We start from the raw sequence: 18,877 nt of genomic DNA, 5'->3' as shown, positions 1-18,877 counted from the left end.
TTTTTTTTTTTTTTTTTTAACAAGTATTTACCCTCAGCCTCTGGTTCCAGAGTTGCAAAAAGCACCGGTGCCCAACTTTTAATGTTTTTGAAGACGGTGGAATCCCAAACTCAAAATCCAAGCAGCATGGGATAAGCAATGCTGACTAGCTTTTAATGTAAAATAGCCATGAGGAAAAGAAACACACCTGCAGAATGCCAAGATTCAAAATAATTTTGAGATAATGTTTCTGAATACTTGTTTATAACATTGCACACAGCAAGATAAACGCACCGTAATACTTCACAAAATTACTAGTTTAAAAACAAAGCCTGCAGAAGCACAAATCCAAGGCAGCAACTCACTAAGCCCATGAAGAGAGACACATTCATGGCTGGTAAGAGGCTCTTCAGAAACGGTGCTGGTTGTACCAGGCATAAGCATTTCTCCAGGCTATCCTAATAGTGACATTAAAGGATTACTCTTAATCATGTAGAGCAATTCTTTCCACTGCCATCAAAATACTCCTTCCACAACAAAAGGGGAAAAGCAACAGAGGTGCAGCCTTATGTCCCTACAGCAGCTCAAAGGCTAGGCTAAGTGTCCAACCATCTCCAACACCAACACCCAACCCACCTGGCCTGCCAAAAAAACCCACTTGTAAACATTAGTACTTCACTGTAAAAAAGAAAAAAAAAAAAAAAAAAAAAGGTGTTTCAAAATACTACTTCCCACCAAAGGGAAAACCAAATGAAACTTACAGAAGGGCTTTTAGTATTAAACACCACTAAATAAGAAGGTAAGTCACCAAGAAAGCTAAGAAAGGTTCTCAGGGTGGCTATTTCTGCCAACCAGGCTGCTGACAGTACTGAAGAGGACTTTATGTTGTTTAACCATCCATTTCAAATTGAAACCATAAGAAAAAAAACAAGCCACCCTTGCTATGAAAGCCTATGTGCAAAACAGGGTATGCTTTATGCTAATAACATAAAGTAGATGCTGAAAAAAATTAAAAGAACAGTGCCTGTTTTTTCTAGGCGTTTACCAAAATAAGGCAGGATTTATTTGACCTGTATCGGTGATCAAAAGAAATCACTTCATACAAGTTGCAAATAATCATATCGCTTAAAACAGTGCTTTTACGCTGTGATTACTTGGTAAATTTGTTGCAGGAGAAAACATAAAAAAAACACAGAAATCCATTTTCACCTTTAAATCATAATATTTGGTAACGAGCGTAATGCACTTCTTAAAGGCAAGTCATCTCCCGATCGGCATGTTTGTCAAATCACTGCTCAGATCGAGCCGTGTTGCTGAGAAGCTGGGTCAGGAGCCTGAACAGAGGCAGCAAGACATCTCCCATCTGCTTCCGAGAAGTATTTCTGAAGCCTCAAGGGCTGTAGCTCATTTTTGTAAGGGAGGGATGAAAAAACCCTCTCAGAATCGCAATCCATTGTCTTGCTTTGCCTTTCTTTCATTCTGACCTAGATTTTTCTAAACACAACAGGAGTCAGCTGGGCCAGCCTTTGGAAATACCCAAGTGTTGGTTCATTAAGGACATTTAATTTGCCCTGGGGCTGGCCAGCTGGTCTCCTGAATGGCAAGGGAGCCCCGTTGAAGCTAGGGGAATGGCCTCGTTGACCGCTGCCATCGTGTCTGCAGTAAGTTTGACCACTGTAAGTAAGGTCTTTAAAGTTCTACAGTTCACTGCATGTGGGCATCCTGCCACCATCACTGGGGCAGGGGGTTGAGCAGAAATGGCAGACCTTCCACAGAAATACAGTAGATTTTAGAGGAACGTGTTGTGGGAAGCATTTTAAGATTTCCAGGCAAGTGACTGGAAAGACTAGAAAAAAGTAACTGATGCAGCAATGTTTCCATGAGTGACAGAATCAGAGTTATGTGTTCCTTCTGTATTTATACCTCATGTTTGAATAAAGAAGGGGAACATCAATTCATATTTCTTAATTACAGTACTGTTGTATACAAGCCCTCATTAATGAGGCTGTCAGTCTCCCTTCACCATTTACAAGGCTACACAGTTTAAACAATTCTTTGCTTTTTTTTGCTTGTTAATTACAAGCCTGTACGTTTTTATTCCCTTGCCTCCCAGCAGGTGATCGCCACATACAAAATAGACATTTATAGAGCTTTTTTTTTTTTTCAATAACTCCACTCATTTCAGGACTTAATGAAAACTTCTGGCATACAGCCAACAGCCTACGCATTCAGTTTATCTTGCCAGCAACATCTTTATTTGGACTGGTGCCTACATGCAAGGCTTGCTGTAACAGCTCAAGAAATTACGGTATGTTGAAAGCAAAAGAAACAAAACCTCCCCTTAACATTTCTTTTACTACCGCTCTTCAGAGGAGAAGTAGCACAATCCACGTACTGTACTAGACCTTACACAGGCCCCCTGCAACTCCAAACATAACTACAGCATGTTTATGACTGGCAAGGAGGAGGGGAGAGGAGGAAAGAGAGGTATAAGGAACACCATTGTATCATTGACCAGCGTTCTTCAAGACCACTCGCAAAGAAAAACTTCTTAGATCTCCCTTGAGGGAATAGGGAGACCGAGTTTAGAAACCACACAAGTTAAAATGTCCTTCTAAAGACACTCTAGACTTCATATCAGAAGAAAAACTGCATGCAAACAACACCCTTCACAAATTTCAGAAGTGCAAATATTTAAAAGTTCATAGATTAAAAAAAAAAAAAACCAAAAAAACAACCAAATAAGAGTACCTGCATTTAGGAGAGCTTTCAGGCAGCAGCACAGCTGAACCCCCTCCCCAACCTTCCCCCAGGGGCAGGGCAAGCCCCTCATATCCTTTCCCTGGACGCACTCAGGTGTGCTTGATCTGGCTCTGCCCCTTCGGGACTCTTCTCTTCTTCCTTGGAAGTCCTTAGGGGAGCCTTCCTTTGTTCAGAGAGATAAGCTGTATGGGTTTAGGGACCCTGTTGTTGTCTACGATCCTTATTGAGTTACTTAGAATTAGAATGTTTTCCAGCCACAGCCACCGATTTGTGCTTCATCTTTATTTAAAATAAATAAATAAAGTACTTTTGAACAATGGGGAATTCATCAGCTCAGGAGGACATTCAGCAGGATTCCCCCTCCATTGGGATATAGCTAAAAGTTGGGAGCACATGAAAGCCAACGTTTGTAATAGAAACTCTGCAAACTTTAATATCCTGGCAGACTTTAATGTACATGGCAGACTGCTTACAGTTAGCAAACAGCAAAGAAGGTGACGGGAGAACCAAGGCCATGAAATAAATGACTGGCAGGAATTATAGCCCAACCCCAAAGTCTTGCAGTTTCCTCTTCCCATCACTAAACCACACGCGCAGGTCTGGATCCAGCCAAAGTTTGATATAGCATGTCAAACACACTTACTGCATTTTGGGATGGGAAGGAGGATCTTCCAAAAGTAGTAGGCTAGATGGCAAGGTGCTACTTGTGAGGACATGCCACCTGCACGGGGAGATGAACTTCTGATGCCATGTAAACACATACTGGCAGAGCATTAGATATTAATCCAGAGCTAACAGGACCTGGCTGAAGAAATTAAGGAATCGATGTGGGAAGAGATTTTGTTTCGATTAAAGATATGCCTTGTTTGCATCAGTCCTTGGAAGAAGTTGTGCTGTGTCCCTGACAAACCTTGGATTCACAGGACTGCTCCCAAAGCTAAGGAGTTTAGCTCTAGCGGAATTACCTGGGTCAAAGCATCCTCTTCCACTGGAGACACGAACACGCGTTTTAGCTGGTGGAATCTGCTGCACCCTGAAATTGAAGGACTGGTTTACCAAAGTTCACAATATTTGTGAGGAGTATCTCTGAGATCTGATTCACCGGATATCATGGACTTAATTCACCCCCACGCGCCCAGCTCAGGATACCTCTGCACCCGGACTCTGCAGATCTCCTGGGAACGCAGCCAGGTACAAGCTAGGTGGCATTTCCACCTGCCCCAGTACGTGAAACAGAATCTCTTTCCAAGCCAGTAAGGAGAGATGCTTGCCCAGCCTGGCAGACTGGGCAGTCTGGCAAGCTCCCATCCCACTCCGCAAGGCAAGAGCAGCAGTCCTGCCCAGCTGTGCTCGCCTCCCCGGCAGCCCAGAGCTCCGCATGAATGAACGATGTGGGTTTCGTGTCGATGTCAATGACAGAGAAAGGAAAAAAAAAAAGAACTCTGAATTTTTAACGCAAGGCTGCTGTCAGCACAGCGTGAGAGAATGACGAGCCTTTCATTGCTGAGGTGGCATAGCATAATTTTAATTCTTTTTCAAATAAACACAACACTTAAATTTACATTTTGCTTACTTAAGAATTTGTGAAATTTTTACATAATCATGAAAATTATTTTTTAAAGGTACATAAGAACGCTCTATATAAAAATACATCTTTAAATGAAACATTTAAAAACATATTATTAGATCTTTGAGATGCTGTAGTCCTAGTATATTTCATAACGCAAAAAAGTTAGCAGCACAGAATTTTCAATATTCTTTCCAATTGCATACATTCGTTTAAATGTTCAATTTTGATTTTTCTTTTCTCTTGAAGTATTTCGTTTTAACTTTAAAGCCAATGGAGTTGCAGAAAAACAATATAGAATGGAAATCAACTCTAGTATCATTATATTCACATGTAAAGTCTTTACCGCTGAAGAGTGATTTACAATTTTATAATGTTTATACTTAATACAATGATAATAAAAACAAACTGCATATATCATGTTTGACATTTTAAGTAACTTCTAGACTTTCCTTTTTTTCTTTTTTCTTTTTATTTCTTTTTTTTTCTTTTTTTTTCTTTTTTTTTCTTTTTTTTTTTTTTTCTTTTTTTCCCCCCGAAAGATATTTTCAAAACCATACAGTGATTTTAAGTGCATTGATTTTTGGTTGCTCTACCTGCTACCTTTCTTGCCCCAGTTTTGTGAAGACTCGCTAAATGCAGTTCTCACTGATTAGAAAATAAGTTGCTAATGCTCTGAGCCTCTAAAAAAATCAAGTCTAGGATAATGCAGGGTGATAAACCAAAGACTCGGACAGCAAAAGCTGTTGGCCGCTACTGAGAACTTTGGTTATACAGCCCCATTTTCCTCTGAGACATCCTCAAGATTTCCTGAGACTTTTGCCAAGAGAGATGAGAGGATAATTAGACTCTTATTTATAGTGGTTTTACGTCCCTAAATCTGCTCTTTGATGATGCGGTTCATTGCTTGTTTCAGTGGAAGTGGCATGTACACAGTATGTAGTCTGTCATCACATATTTCTGTACAGATTTCTTAAACTCTTCTGACTGTGAAGAAAGGAGGCTGTGATTTACAGGACATGTTCTGGAGACCAAGCCCTATACCCATCATTCTGGATGGCAAGAAGGGAAAGAAACTAACCATTGGGGCATCAATGGTTTTAGTTCCATGTGCAAACCAACATGGTCCTTCCAAAAACAGACTAAATCCGTGACCTCCTATTATTTGTCCACCATTTGTGAGAATCCCTTCTCTACTCCTGCTCCTTCATGAGCCACAATAAGAAGGAATGAACAGACTATTTTCCAGGAAAAATACCGCAGAGACAGCCAGAACGCTGCCCTCTTTGTCCCACCTTGCAGGCACGAGTTAAGTTATAGATATAGCCGGCTATCCGTAAGTAGTAGATACAATGCAGATGAGATCTGCATAAGACTGGATCCGCAGCTCATTCTTTTTATCCATAGGGACTCCCTGTTTAGGTTGCTCTAACTCTCTGGATGATGCCCTTCCTAGCCTACAGATGGACTAGAGCTCAGAGGGCAGAGAAAGCTTTCGCCTACCCCAGGGCATCTCCTCTTCCACATGTGACGTCTTGATTGCGTTTGAGAGACAAAAGTTTCCCACTGCAGAACCCGGAAAGCAAACACACTAGCAAGCCCGTTCCTAACGGCAGGGGAGGACTACAGATGGGAGCTCGATTTATAAATCGCAATATGACAACACAGGAGCATCACTACGGGCTTGCAGCATCTTTGTCCCCCCAAAGTTGTAGTAAAGGTTGGTTTTCACAGACACCTAGCAACACCTGACCCAGCTCTGCACGTTGGAACTGGAGTGATTTGATCCCACGCGGCCCGTGGAGACGCTCACTCTGGCCTTGCTGGATTTTCAGCTGGGCTCTGCTAAATACATCGTATTTATTTATTTTATATACTTAATTATTAACTCGATATGCTAGAGGCACGATTAAGACCTCTCATTAAAACACCTACACCCAATATTTGGGTCAATCCTGGTTTAACGTAACCGAGTGGAATGGTATATAGTGGCTCTGTAGCAGCTGGCCTTGAACTGAGTTTTGCCCGAGTGGAAAGGTGGCTGTTGCGTGCACTCGCAGAATGTAGCCTGAATTTCCCTTACGTTTTTTGCCATCCCACTCTGTTACCTTATTAGTTGGTCTCTGCCTGTAGTGATGAAAATGGTATTTAGGTCAATGTGTTCTTTGTTAATTGCATTAGCCATGTGCCTAAGACTTAGGCTTCCTCTTCTCCCGGTACTGCCTTTGGCTATTAACATGTGGTCTTTAAATATATTTCGCTCTTAACAGTGTACTTAATCTGTCAGGTGAGATGGATAGAGTCTGTTTTAGGCAGACTAAGATGCTCAGTGGAATGCTAATTACAAAATTCACATGGGTGGAGAGCGCCCTCTTTATAAAGAAACACAAGCCATTTTATATGCTACTTTTTATACCAAGTCCCCAAAAGCAGAGGGAAGAATTACATTTGTGTTCTGCATAAGAGGTCTAATTATATTCAGAATAAGTATTTTTTTATTGCTGCGACATCTTTCGGAGCTTTACTTTATAAATAGCGGCTTTTTCCCTTGGAAAAAAAAATGAGTACAATATTGGCTTTTATCTTCCAAGGGTTGTGTTGTGTTTGCTTAAACTGCATTTTATTAGCGTAATTTTTCCTCATGTGATAGCAAAGATCAGAACAGAAGTGTGTTCAAACCCACACCCACATATTAGTAGTACAGCAAAGTCCAGCAGAAGGAGCTGCATTACTTTAACTAGGGGCATCAAAATCAAAAGACCTTTGAGAGGTCTATATTCAGATGTAAAGAAAAAATGCCTTCTCCGTGTTTATTTATTGAATGCCATTGGATCCTAAATACTAGCCAAAACCCAGACAGCCAGCTGATAATGAAGTATTGAATTCCAACGCCAGCAGAGACGAGAAGTTTCCCTTAGCTAAGCTAAAGTTTGGAGTTTAACTTTATTCCCAAGGACATTCACTACATTTTGAGCAGGAAATAAATACCCTGAAACTATTTGCTAACCGTTCAGCTTTGAAAGATAATATTTTTTCTGAATGCCTCAAGATCAGGGCTCTGTAAAATACTTGTCAGAGGATCTCGGCCCTTTCCCTTGTGCTGTGCCCATCACCGCTCGGTCCAGGCAGCTGTGGGGTAGCGTTCCAAGAGCGCGTTCCTCAGCTGGGCTGTGTGGATCTTGTCTCTGGTCTCCACGGTGCAGGTGACCTGGGAAAAGAATTAGGAACATTCCTGAAGGCATGGCAGCGATCTCAGACAAAAGCATTTCCAATTCAATCCTAAAATACACTCGTAAAAGCAAAATGATCAGTTCAACGTAAGAACTCTGGACCGCACATCCCCTATCTACGCAGGTAAAACTGACATTGCAGATATCTGGGGCTCTTCCAGCCCTTCTGGATGGTCTTAAAACCTTCCAACAGCCCTATTTTATTGCCTTCAAAGTTAGAAGATAAGCTGATCCTCTGCTGGCTTCTGGGCAAGTACTTGTCTGCTGTTGGCCTCCCTGAAGTCATCCATCCGTTGGCAGCTTCTCTTTTCTGTTCCCTGAGGTACATACGTGGTGCGGCTGCCACCTCACCTCTCTCCGACTCTCACCTCACCCCATTGCCCGTGTCTCTGGGCAGTTTTTGTTCCATCCTTCAACCTTTCATATCTGTTTGCGTGGCAAGATTTTGGTAGCTGGCGGGGGGGGGGGGAGGGGAGCTGCTGGGGTGACTTCTTGCGAGAAGCTGCTAGAAGCTGCCCCTATGTCTGGTAGAGCCAAAGCCATCCAGCTCCAAGACAGATCTGCGGCTGGACAAGACCAAGACCATCAGCGATGGTGGTAGTGCTTCTGGGATAGTATATTTAAGAAGGGGAAAAAAAAAAAAAAAACAAACCACTGGGCAACTGCAGCCAAAGAGAGAAGTGAGAATATGCGAGAGAAGAGCCCTGCAGACACCCGGGTCAGTGAAGAAGGAGGGGAGGACGTGCTCCAGGCACTGGAGCAGAGATTCCCCCTGCAGCCTGTGGAGGTTAATGGTGGAGCAGATATGGACCTGCAGCCCATGGAGGACCCCACACCAGAGCAGGTGGATGCACCTGAAGGAGCCTGTGACCCTGTGGGAAGCCCAGGCTGGAGCAGGCTCCTGACAGGACCTGTGTTCCCATGGAGAGAGGAGCCCATGCTGGAGCAGGTTTGCTGGCAGGAGTTGTGGCCCTGAGGGGGACCCACGCTGGAGCAGTCTGTTCCTGAAGAACTGTACCCCATGGAAAGGACCCACACTGGAGCAGTTTGTGAAGAACTGCAGCCCATGGGAAGGACTCGCGTTGGAGAAGTTTGTGGAGGGCTGTCTCCCGTGGGAGGGACCCGATGCTGGAGCAGGGGAAGAGTGTGAGGAGTCCTCCCCCTGAGGAGGAAGGAGTGGCAGAGACAACATGTGATGAACTGACCACGACCCCCAGTTCCCGTTCCCCTGTGCTGCTGAGGGGTGGGGGAGGAGGTAGAGAAATTGGGAGCAAAGCTGAGCCCAGGAAAAAGGGAGGGAAGGGGGGAAGGTGTTTTTAAGATCTGGCTTTATTTCTCTTTATCCCACTCTGATTTGATTGGTAAAGAAATAAATTAAATTTATTTCCCTGAGTTGACTCTGTTTTGCCCGTGACGGCAATTGCTGAGAGATCTCCAATGTACTTATCTCGCCCCACGAGCCTTTCCTTACATTTTCTCTCCCCTGTCCAGCTGAGAAGGGGAGTGATAGAGTGGCTTTGGTGGGCACCTGGCGCCCAGCCAGGGTCAACACACCACAGCTTTTTATGTACTCCTCCTCACTCATGGAGTTATCCCCCAGTCCTTTACTGTCTCTGCAGTATTTTGGCTGGTTTCATCTACTCACACACCTTCTTGTTTTATTCTGATTTCTTTATTTGCTCATTGCGTCACTTCTAGCTTTCTGTTATGGTTGTTCTGCTGCTAAATCAAGGTAAATCTTGACAATTTTCTTTTTATTCTTCACTTGCCTCCACATGCAATTACAGTAACTTCAATATCAAGTTTTCACTTCTTCTCTAGTCCCTCTTTTCTACATACTGACATCTCTACTGCATCATTTGAAAATCTGGGCACTACCGAAGGTGAGGCACCCATGTGAAGGTGCGGAAGGAAAATTATACATTACAGTTTTAGACTACTAACTTCCACCACCGCTGACCCTGCTGGAATTATCACTAATGTAGAAAGTGCCACATGGAAAAAAGACCTCACAGAAACAAGGAAATCTAACGAGCAAAGGATCCAAGATGAGTCACGATGCAACAACAGAGTGTTTATCGTAATAGGCAAATCTACAGAGAATAGAGACAAAACCGGTCATGGTAACCTTAAGGTGGACTACTGGGGACAGATGCCCTGTTAATGTTCTTATCAGAGCTGCAACTTTTACAGAGAGCAACAAGGCAAAAAATAAAATGGTCCCTACTCAAATATGCTTATGAGGACATTTCTAAATATGAACTTTGTGAATTCATGTTTCTGGCAATGATCTTAAAATAACAATAAACCTTTAGCAAAACCGTTGAATGAGAAGACAAAACACTACTCCAGGTTATTCGAAACTGCCATGAGCTCACTTAATTAGAAAACTGGCTATAGATTCTTAAATATCCATCGTGAAATAAGCCACATCTCTCATCTGTTTCGCGATTCTTTGCCTTTTATCCTGAACATAGTTCTATTCTTTGGTTCTTTGGAACACAAATTAGATGCCAATTTCTTTCTCCTCTGAAAAAGTGGGATTTAATCTCAAGAGAAGGACAGTCACAGAAGACAATTAATAATGAGGGAAGAGAACACAAAGACTGCAGAAAGTTATGTAAAGGACACGTAGGCACCAAAGTACCAAATACCCATCATCCACCCCCTTGTTCATATAAAATCCCTAAAGCTTTGCAGTCGTATCTTCAAGAACACACGCTCATCTCTCATGGAGTCTGCAATTAAAAAAAAAAAAGCAACCTTTTTCCCCTTCCAGAGCAATCGTGCCTGCTTTGTCCTGAGCAAATCAATTGCCACACTTGGAAGGCGCCCGGACTTGCCAGGTTCGGCTTTGGATGTTAGGCAGCAGGCAGTTGCTCTGCCCTGGGAGCGGGCACGGGAAAGCATTTTGATCTATAGAGCTAACGATCCTCCTCTCTGCCCTTTTCTTCCTGCTAATGATTGAAGCCAGACAGACTTGGGTAGATCGGAGCCAGCGAGCTTGTAAACGGTTGGGATAAATACTGTCTTTTTGTTTTGCGCACGCACAGCATCCAACACACCATATGTCCATTAATACGCTGCAGTGTATTATAAGAGTAATAACAACAGCAGCAGAAATAATAAACAACTCCAGAAATTTACCTGATTTTTTACACTTGTCACATAGAGGAAGAAAGGACATTTGCTTACAGCGGGAGCAAACACAAGATCACTCTAGGCTTCAGAGCAGCTACAGATCTAAATAGCAAGGAAGGCAAGAATTTGCTTTCTTGCCCAGATTAAGCCAATTTACACAGCAGTTTTACCTTCACAGAACTCCTCTCTCTTATTTGCTTCACCTGGGAAGTATGATTTCCGTGAGTGTCCAACAGGGCAATCCTCAGTTCGTGGGGAGGTATACGAGGATTGTATTTATCTAGGGCGAATAGTCATCTCTGGACTACGAGCTACAGGAGGTTGAGTACCACTGATGAACTAAGAGTGCTCCAAATCAGTCTTATTTAAGAACAAATGACAAAACCTATTGCCTGATGTTCCTTATACTCCAGACAAGATAACCCATGTCAACTAGAGAAAACTTTAAATTTGTTTCAAATTTACCTCCGTACTAGACATAGGCTTTCTGATCCAGCAGAGCTCTCATTAACTGCAGGACCACGATTATACAGTAGACCTTTCTTTTCTGTGTATCAAAAAGACTCATGAAGAACAACTACCACCGCAAAAAATGAGTGCATTTTATGCATTTCTCTCCTGCATATTATATCCTTGCTGGATTAAAAAGTAATAATAATATTGAAAAAAATTATCTGGTCCTGTAAGACTACTAAAATAACCAGCCAGATGGATCTTTTACTGTGCTTAAGAGTTCTGCCTAAGGGTTTGGTTAGCCTGTCGGGGTTTTTTTATAGCATGACTATAAGTAATGGAAGACAGAACAGTCTTCACTGACTATTGATGTCTTGTGGGTTTTATGTAATAACTAGAAAGAGTTGAGGGAGCACGAAAAAGGCAGGACAAAAGATAAAGGAAAAAATTGACCACAAATTGTTACCCTGTGCGACACCAAAATCCAGATGCATAAATTAAAATATTCATAGGAATTAATTCCATTTCAAAGAGAGGAAAGTTCATAACTTCACAAAAGGAGGAAAGTTGCAAAGTTCTGTGGTGAATAATTTGGGCAACAGGGTGGTCTCCTCTGCTCCCCTTTAACTGCAAGTCTCACACGTGGGCATTTAGCCCTTCAAATCATATTTCCCTATGTATTAAAAATTAATTTGGCATACCTGTAGGTTGCTCGTGCAAATAAAGATATTGGGTGGACATTCCGAGCCAGTGCTAGAGAGCAGAGGAAACGTTGGCAGCATTGCTTAATCAAAAGATTTCAGTCTTTTGTGCTTTTCCAGGCTCCACGTAAAGACAGACTGTAACCAACTTGTGCAATTCCTTATGTCCCTGACTGGTCCGTCGAACCTTCGTATCCCACTTCGTTAATCCTAGAAACCATATTCACCACCTTCTAAGCTGTTGGTCTCAGAGGAGCCATGTAACAATATTGATGATACACCATGCTCAGCAACAGTATAGGTTTGTTTGCATAAAAATCACTGGAGTTAGAAAGGAAAACTTTGTCTATATACACTGGTTTCTGTTGTATAAATAAAGCAAGACTTGTCATTTCTATTAACATCAACAATATTTCAACAATTTTCAACAATTATTCAGTAAACGCCCAGTATAGGTTACTGCACATTACAGATTATTTGGCAACAGCACTTCAGTTTATGGTTCAGGGATCAGCTGCCAGAGAGTCCCCAAGGTCAGCACCACGCAATGCTTGAGAAAGAGCGCAACAGCTGCCATAGCTGTCACTTGGTTGTGCAACCTGAGCCCTTATCTTTTGGCATACCCTTGCATTCAGGTCGGCGAACACGAGCACGAACAAGTAACCGTTGCATTACTTAAGTCAGATAATTATCCGACAGGTCTACAGGTTCTTATTTCTACAACTGGGACAGGCTATTCTGTACCAGGTCAGCCTGCTGTGGAATGGCATTGAAGAAAACGACCGAATTGTTTTGGAGTGCCTCAGAAGAAATGTATTGTTGAACTTCCCACTCCAAACATCCCCATTTTGCAGCTGCGGAACAGAAGCATGGAAATAGTGCCTTGCCCATGTTGTGCAGGAAATGCTTTAGGAATGATAGCATCCTTCTCGTAGCTGGACAGCTGCGTGCTTCTCTACATTCCCTTCTCAGGACAATAATATGGAATATGTTGGCAACTGGGGACTCCAATCCAAAATAGTCTCCTCTGGCCTTTTACAAAATACAACTTGGCCCAAAGGAATTTATTCAAATTGACCAGAGCAGACTACAATAATTTAATGAGTTCTGGCCTGAGGTGAATAAACTATGGAAAAAACAGGTATTACACCACACAGAATGAGCCAGGAAACCCAGCACCGCTGAGGACAGCGTGTAATCTTATCATAAAGAAAAAGCAACATTTGATTTATGAATTAGCATTTTGCTGCACAGTCAGAGGGAGAAATAATGTGGTGGATGTTCTTTTTACAACTGCTCTCTTCTGAGTTATTTAAAAGCACAGCAGAGTTAAGGTCCCGAGAGGTTTGACGTGAACAGACCAGACAACCCCATAACGTCAAAGAGGACCGAGGTCAGAGGGAAAACTGCCACCGCGGCTGCTTCTCTGCAAAGCTGCTGGAGCACCTCAAGACCTTGCAGAATCTCGCTGACCTGTTGCAGGACCCTCCTTTACCTGCCAGTCTGATTATGCTGGAGTTGCAGTGGTGAGGAGAAAACTTTTCTAGAAACTTGACGAGCTCAAAGGTATTTCTTTTCGGCTGAGTTGCCCGAGTCCAAATATGAGACACCCACTAAGCAGGCAAGCTGTGGTTCTACAGCAGAGTCTTGCACGGCTTCATAGCAAAGATAGTTCTTACCTTATTAAATCACTTATTGATTTTGCTCATTGACTTCTCTCTGAGTCAATAATACTATGAAATTAAAGGGATTTAAATGGTTATAAAGAGCTTTACAGATGCAAGCAATTTAAGCAATAAATCATCCCACATTGAATCTGAGAAATATTACTGATAAAGGCTAGGGAAAGTTCGCAGAAGCAAGTTGTGGCAGGGTAATCCTTTAGATCTCTATATCCAGTTAGCTGGTGATACTAGATTATTTTTTCCTTAGCTCTGATCTTTATTTCTGTCTAGATATTCCTGATCATCTAACCTGCTTCAATAGCTGGAAAATGTGAAGCCTACCGGACTGGTTACTTGTGTGTTACATTTCCAAACTGCTCAGGTAAGAGTGAATTAGGGTGTAGTCCTCTGCAAGACAGAAATCCAGTATGAGCCTCAAGGAAAGAGAATCTAAACTGGAGGTACGAGCACGCAGTACCCAAAAGAAACTCCCATATTGTTCCAAAGAACTGATCCAGCTGATCCCACTGCACAAGGCACTTCATTAAGAATCAGCTGAATCTAATGTAGCCATAATACTTTTTTTTTATTATTATTATTAAAAAAAATCTCTTCTTTTTCCAGTAAAATGTTCCAAAAGTTATTTTTCCAGAAGTGTAGTTTGAACATAAAGCTTCCTTCTAGAAAGTCCTTACTACTCCGTGCAATCAGACTATCAGCAAGGATCTTCCCACGGAGCGTTCCAAGCATGCACCAGATGAATAAACACTAACCCAGCAAGGCATTTCACCAGAGGGGAAAAAAAATGCGCTATCTTCCTCATAAGCAGCGACTAGAAGCCAAGTTTCTCTCCTTTGGAAATGAAAGGGTAAGTCTAAAAGGATGATTAAATACTGAGATGACAATCTCGACAGGACAGATTTAATGTTTCAAATAAGCCACTACACTTACTGCTCTGTTCTGTCAAATGCTTCATCTATATCCACAGCCGAAAGTATGCATTAGAGTGGAGTGGGTATAGCTGTAATGCTTTTCTTATTATTGAGAGAGTTGGGGTTGTTCAGCTTGGAGAAGAGAAGGCTCTGGGCAGACCTCACTGAGGCCTTTCAGTACTTAAAGAGGGCTTATAAGAAAGATGGGGACAAACGTTTTAGCAGGGCCTGTTGTGATAGGACAAGGGGTAGTGGCTTTAAACTAAAAGAAGGAAGATTTAGACCAGATATAAGGAAGACATTTTTTACACTGAGGGTGGTGAAACCCTGGCACCGGTTGCCCAGAGAGGTGGTAGGTGCCCCATCCCTGGAAACATTCAAGGTCAGGTTGGACGGGGCTCTGAGCAACCTGGTCTAGTTGAAGATGTCCCTGCTCATTGCAGGGGGGTGGGACTAGATGACCTTCAAAGGTCCCTTCCAACCCAAACTATTCTATGATTCTATGGTTATTGCCAGCAGTTCAGCACACGATACTTTTGGTTCTTCCTCCAGATGTAAACGCATGCTTAACTTAATGTGCTGTGATATAAAGTTCTTTGCAGGTCTGCTGTAGCAGCAAACGCTTAAAATGCTCTGCTGATGCAGGACTTTGGCCCTTACAAGCAACAAAGAAAAAAGCAAGACCTCCCCCCACAGATATTAGCTTTACGAAAATAAGTGCATTTTTCTATTTCTGGTTAGAGCAAATTAATTTTATGCGTAAAGATTAATTCAATATTCTGCCCTTTTTGATTGCCCTTGTTTTAGTTTTCAAAGAAAAGCTTCATGATTAACTAGGTGTTACCAGATAGACCTGCCTCCAAAGTCACTGAGGTCTATAAATCTGGATCATACTTTGTACTTCACATCTAATTATCTGATAGCCTCTCCCAGACTGATTAAAAGCCATCATGCAAATCCAGCATCTAATTAAATTATTCAGAGATGCAAATTCCTGCCGTCAACCCTCTTGTAGTACAACAGTGTCAGATTCTCAAGTGGACAGTCAGTGAAAATACATTGTGTTTAAAGTGCAGACAACAGCAAGTGGCACTTCATCCAGGGACTGTATTTACTACAGATTCAGATAAAATTGCCTCATTGGGAGGCAAAAAAATTGTGAGAGGTTGCAAATGTAATAGAAAATTGTTCTAACATTCTCAATCAAAAACTAAGAGAGTGGATTTTGTTTAATTTACCTAGTAGCATTAATAAAAATTACAAGCATTTGTTCATAATAATCGCACGGAAAACTTTAGAAGAGTTAGAGGGTTTGTCAAATGTAACCTTCAGTAAAAAGGTTTTTCAGAGCTAAGTTAGTTGCTGAATCAGAGGGATTTGTCTACCCTGTGCAGTGTCACATTATCTTCAAGTCACCCAAACCAGTAAGCCGGCCTATCGTTACGGCACGCTGCGGAACAACGTAGTTTTGGTCCCAGGCACTTGAGAAAACTGATAATATCATGTTCTGAAAGACGTTTGTGAACTTCATTGTAGTCCTTTGCTACAGTCATCTTTAATCTAACCTGTTCTTTATATCCGCAAGTGAAAGTACTGAAGAGGTTTTTGCACCTAGGTGGGAAATTGGATTTAAATGCCAAAATGGAAGAACTTACTTACTCAATAGCATTACCGAATTCCAGTTATGAGCCTGCTTAGCAAAGATCCCTAATTTGACTTCCACCTGCTATTTCACAAACTAAGTCAGGTTGGACTCAGACAATGGCAGCATGAAATCAGTGGAACCACACCTTTACCAAACCAGCTGAAATCAGAGCTGTGCCATGAGACAAACGATCTTTTTAAGAGTTGCCATTAACTGGTAACACCTACTCACCGCTACTGTATCAAACACTCAACAAAGGAATACAGGTTTTGCTCTACTCTCTTTGTGGTTAAGGTCCAAAACTGGGGCCCTAGTTAAAAACGAGGATTCCTTAAGAGTAAGGGTGTTCTCCACATTGCTTTAAGGCAAATCGATCTGGGATAATTACAGCCAGCCTACACAGCTGGCTCTTCAAGTTCTGGATGGATGCTGCAGCTTGTTCACCACCTCCGGCACACCACCACGCACGTAAGGAAGGTTTGCAATAGTAACAGCTGGAGTATTTCACCCACAGTGTCGCAACAGCAGGTAAAACAGGTCCTGTATTGTTTACATGCCCGACAAGCGTTTGGTGAGGCAAGATGCTGTACAGCACAGAAGAAATTATCTATCACGCTGCTGCCCGATTCACTCTGCACACGCTGTTGGAACTTCTTCAACATAGTCATATGACTATTCACTATGTCACAGGAAAACTGAATAAACTAAAGGGAGGTCAGTACTGCTAGAGAAACTCAAATTGCATCTCATCTTACCTCCACAGTGAAGAGCTCAGATGTCACAAACGTGCGTTCTTGTTTGATATCCAAAACTCTAGATCAAATAAGGGATAAATTAGAGATCACAGCAATCCTTTGTCATTGTAAAATAGTTACTGCAAGTGTTTGGACAGTAGCTGTCTTTGCTTCTGTATTAGACACAGATTCCACGCTGCAAAGGTCCTTTTATATTAGAACAAAAATGAAGGAAATAAAAATTTTTCTGAAACATAACAAGAACAAACCCTCTGATTAATGAGTTAGTTACAGACTTGCCTTCAGAGAACATTTGGAAACACGTCCAAATCTTTAATAATCTTCGTGCTATACCGTGATCATATTTCTCTACTGTTAGCCTGATTTACCTTGCTTCTTCCCGAGCCAAAACCTCCAGAAGCTTTGAAATGTCTCCTGGGTAGTCAGAAAGCACAAGGGAAAACCTGCACACTCTGTTGTCGAGGGTCAGGGCTCGAACTATGCACTGTTGCAGCAAAGGTAACTCCAAGTTTCCACTGCATATAACAATTGCCACTCTGAAAACAGAGAGAAAACCAGGATTTTTGATTAGCACGCCTCCGTGCAAAGGAACCGTAAATCACAGACACTGTATTCGATATCAGCTTGAGATCTGCTAGGGCTGCCCTTCAGTAAATAGGTGTCACATGTCAGAGGGGCTCCTGGCTCTCGGCATCAGTTGCGGGCAGGCAGTGGGAGCCTAGAAGCTGGCTGCATTAGTTGGTCTGAAACTTGCTTTTCGTTTTGCATTTCCTGGAGATTTTAGTTGTGTTAGAGGTAATTGGCTGGCAAATTCTAGGTCTGTTTTAAATTTTAAAAATGCGGCATCATTTTTCCCTGGAAGTTCTGAGGCTCAGCCTCTTGATGGTTAGAAAAGATGTACGGTCAAGGCTTTCTGTAACCATTAATGAAATCCATCTCAACCCTGCAAAACGAGTGCAGAAATGTTTGAAGAGCAAGTGAAGAGCTACGTGGTTAGTCCGTGCTAATCTCTCCCTGCAGGCTTAAACCTGACCTCTTTAAACCCAAACCTTTGCATTTTCCCTTTTATTTTAGCTGTGCCGAATTGAAATTTGTTGCTGCTCTGTACGTACCCTGTCAGCCTCCTCCGAAGAATTGCCTCAGCAGTATTTCAGCGTACAATGCTGTGCGTTGGCAAATTTATTTTGTCTTGAGTGCATGTATGTTTAAATATATTCTGGACTATGTCCTGAGCCAAGGCTCGATCCGCTTAAGTACTGAGTACTGAAGCCCAGATACAAGGCGGCTCTTACCCCCACTTTCAACACTAAGCACAAGGGTAATCCCATTGACTATCTGAGCAGGAGTTCTCAGGGCTGGGAGGCAGGTGTCACTGAGCCGCTGCAGAAGACGGCCTAGCTCCTGTCGCACCACAGACAGGGCTGATTTCCACAAGCGTAACGAGAGACGGCAACAGGCTGACAAGAGCAGGATGCTCTCCTGGCAGATGTGACCGTGCCTCCTGGAGCTGTGTGTGACTGCCCTTCCGCCAACCATTTGAGAATACAGGAAAATGACAAGATTTCTCAAGTTTCCAGGCTGACATTGGCCTTGTTCAACACGGTCTTCTGACCTGTGAGCCATCTCTTCAGCCCAAAGCAGGTGCCACAGATAAGCCCATTGCCAGTTCAGAGGCAGGAACTGCCTCGTCACTCGTGGAATGAGTAGCTTCTCCCCATATCCCAGGACCGAGGCACTCAACCCCGTGCTTTTTCCTCAGTTCCCTATGGGCAATAGCTGTCGTACCTTTTGCCCTTCAACTCGGGCAGCTTCCCCGCAACCAATGCTGCAAGTCCAATGGCCCCTTCCGCATCAACCGTGGCTCGCTCATACTCCAGCAATCTCAACATGGAAATGAGGATGTCCTCCTCCCTGAAGGCAAAAGAGTTGTATCAAAACAAAACAAAACGAGCTACCAAAAAGCAGAAGACAACGCATTTACGTAACTCGATTCCTTCCATTCTCCCAGCTACATACGAGCCCAAGGTGGTGTTACAGAAAGCTGTGC

At 42.7% G+C, this 18,877-nt stretch overlaps 1 protein-coding gene across 3 annotated transcripts in view; it reads right to left on the bottom strand.

The window, feature by feature from the left end:
* Positions 1-4,248: 4,248 nt before the first annotated feature.
* Positions 4,249-18,877, bottom strand: part of LOC309674252 (L-threonine ammonia-lyase-like) — a 36,183-nt gene continuing 21,554 nt past the window's right edge. For all 3 annotated transcript variants that reach the window (XM_082486245.1, XM_082486246.1, XM_082486247.1), the window contains 4 exons: positions 18,616-18,741; positions 17,199-17,366; positions 16,831-16,888; positions 4,249-7,517 (listed from right to left, as the gene is read on the bottom strand). In XM_082486245.1, coding sequence (XP_082342371.1) covers positions 7,419-7,517; positions 16,831-16,888; positions 17,199-17,366; positions 18,616-18,741 — 451 coding nt within the window. In that variant the 3' untranslated portion in view covers positions 4,249-7,418. The remainder of the gene's footprint in view (positions 7,518-16,830; positions 16,889-17,198; positions 17,367-18,615; positions 18,742-18,877) is intronic.

Source organism: Vanellus vanellus, assembly GCF_965231255.1.
Source record: "Vanellus vanellus genome assembly, chromosome: 7".
Taxonomy (NCBI): Eukaryota; Metazoa; Chordata; class Aves; order Charadriiformes; family Charadriidae; genus Vanellus; species Vanellus vanellus.
The sequence above is the reverse complement of the archived record's forward strand: the minus strand, read 5'-3'. Positions and strand labels throughout refer to the sequence as shown.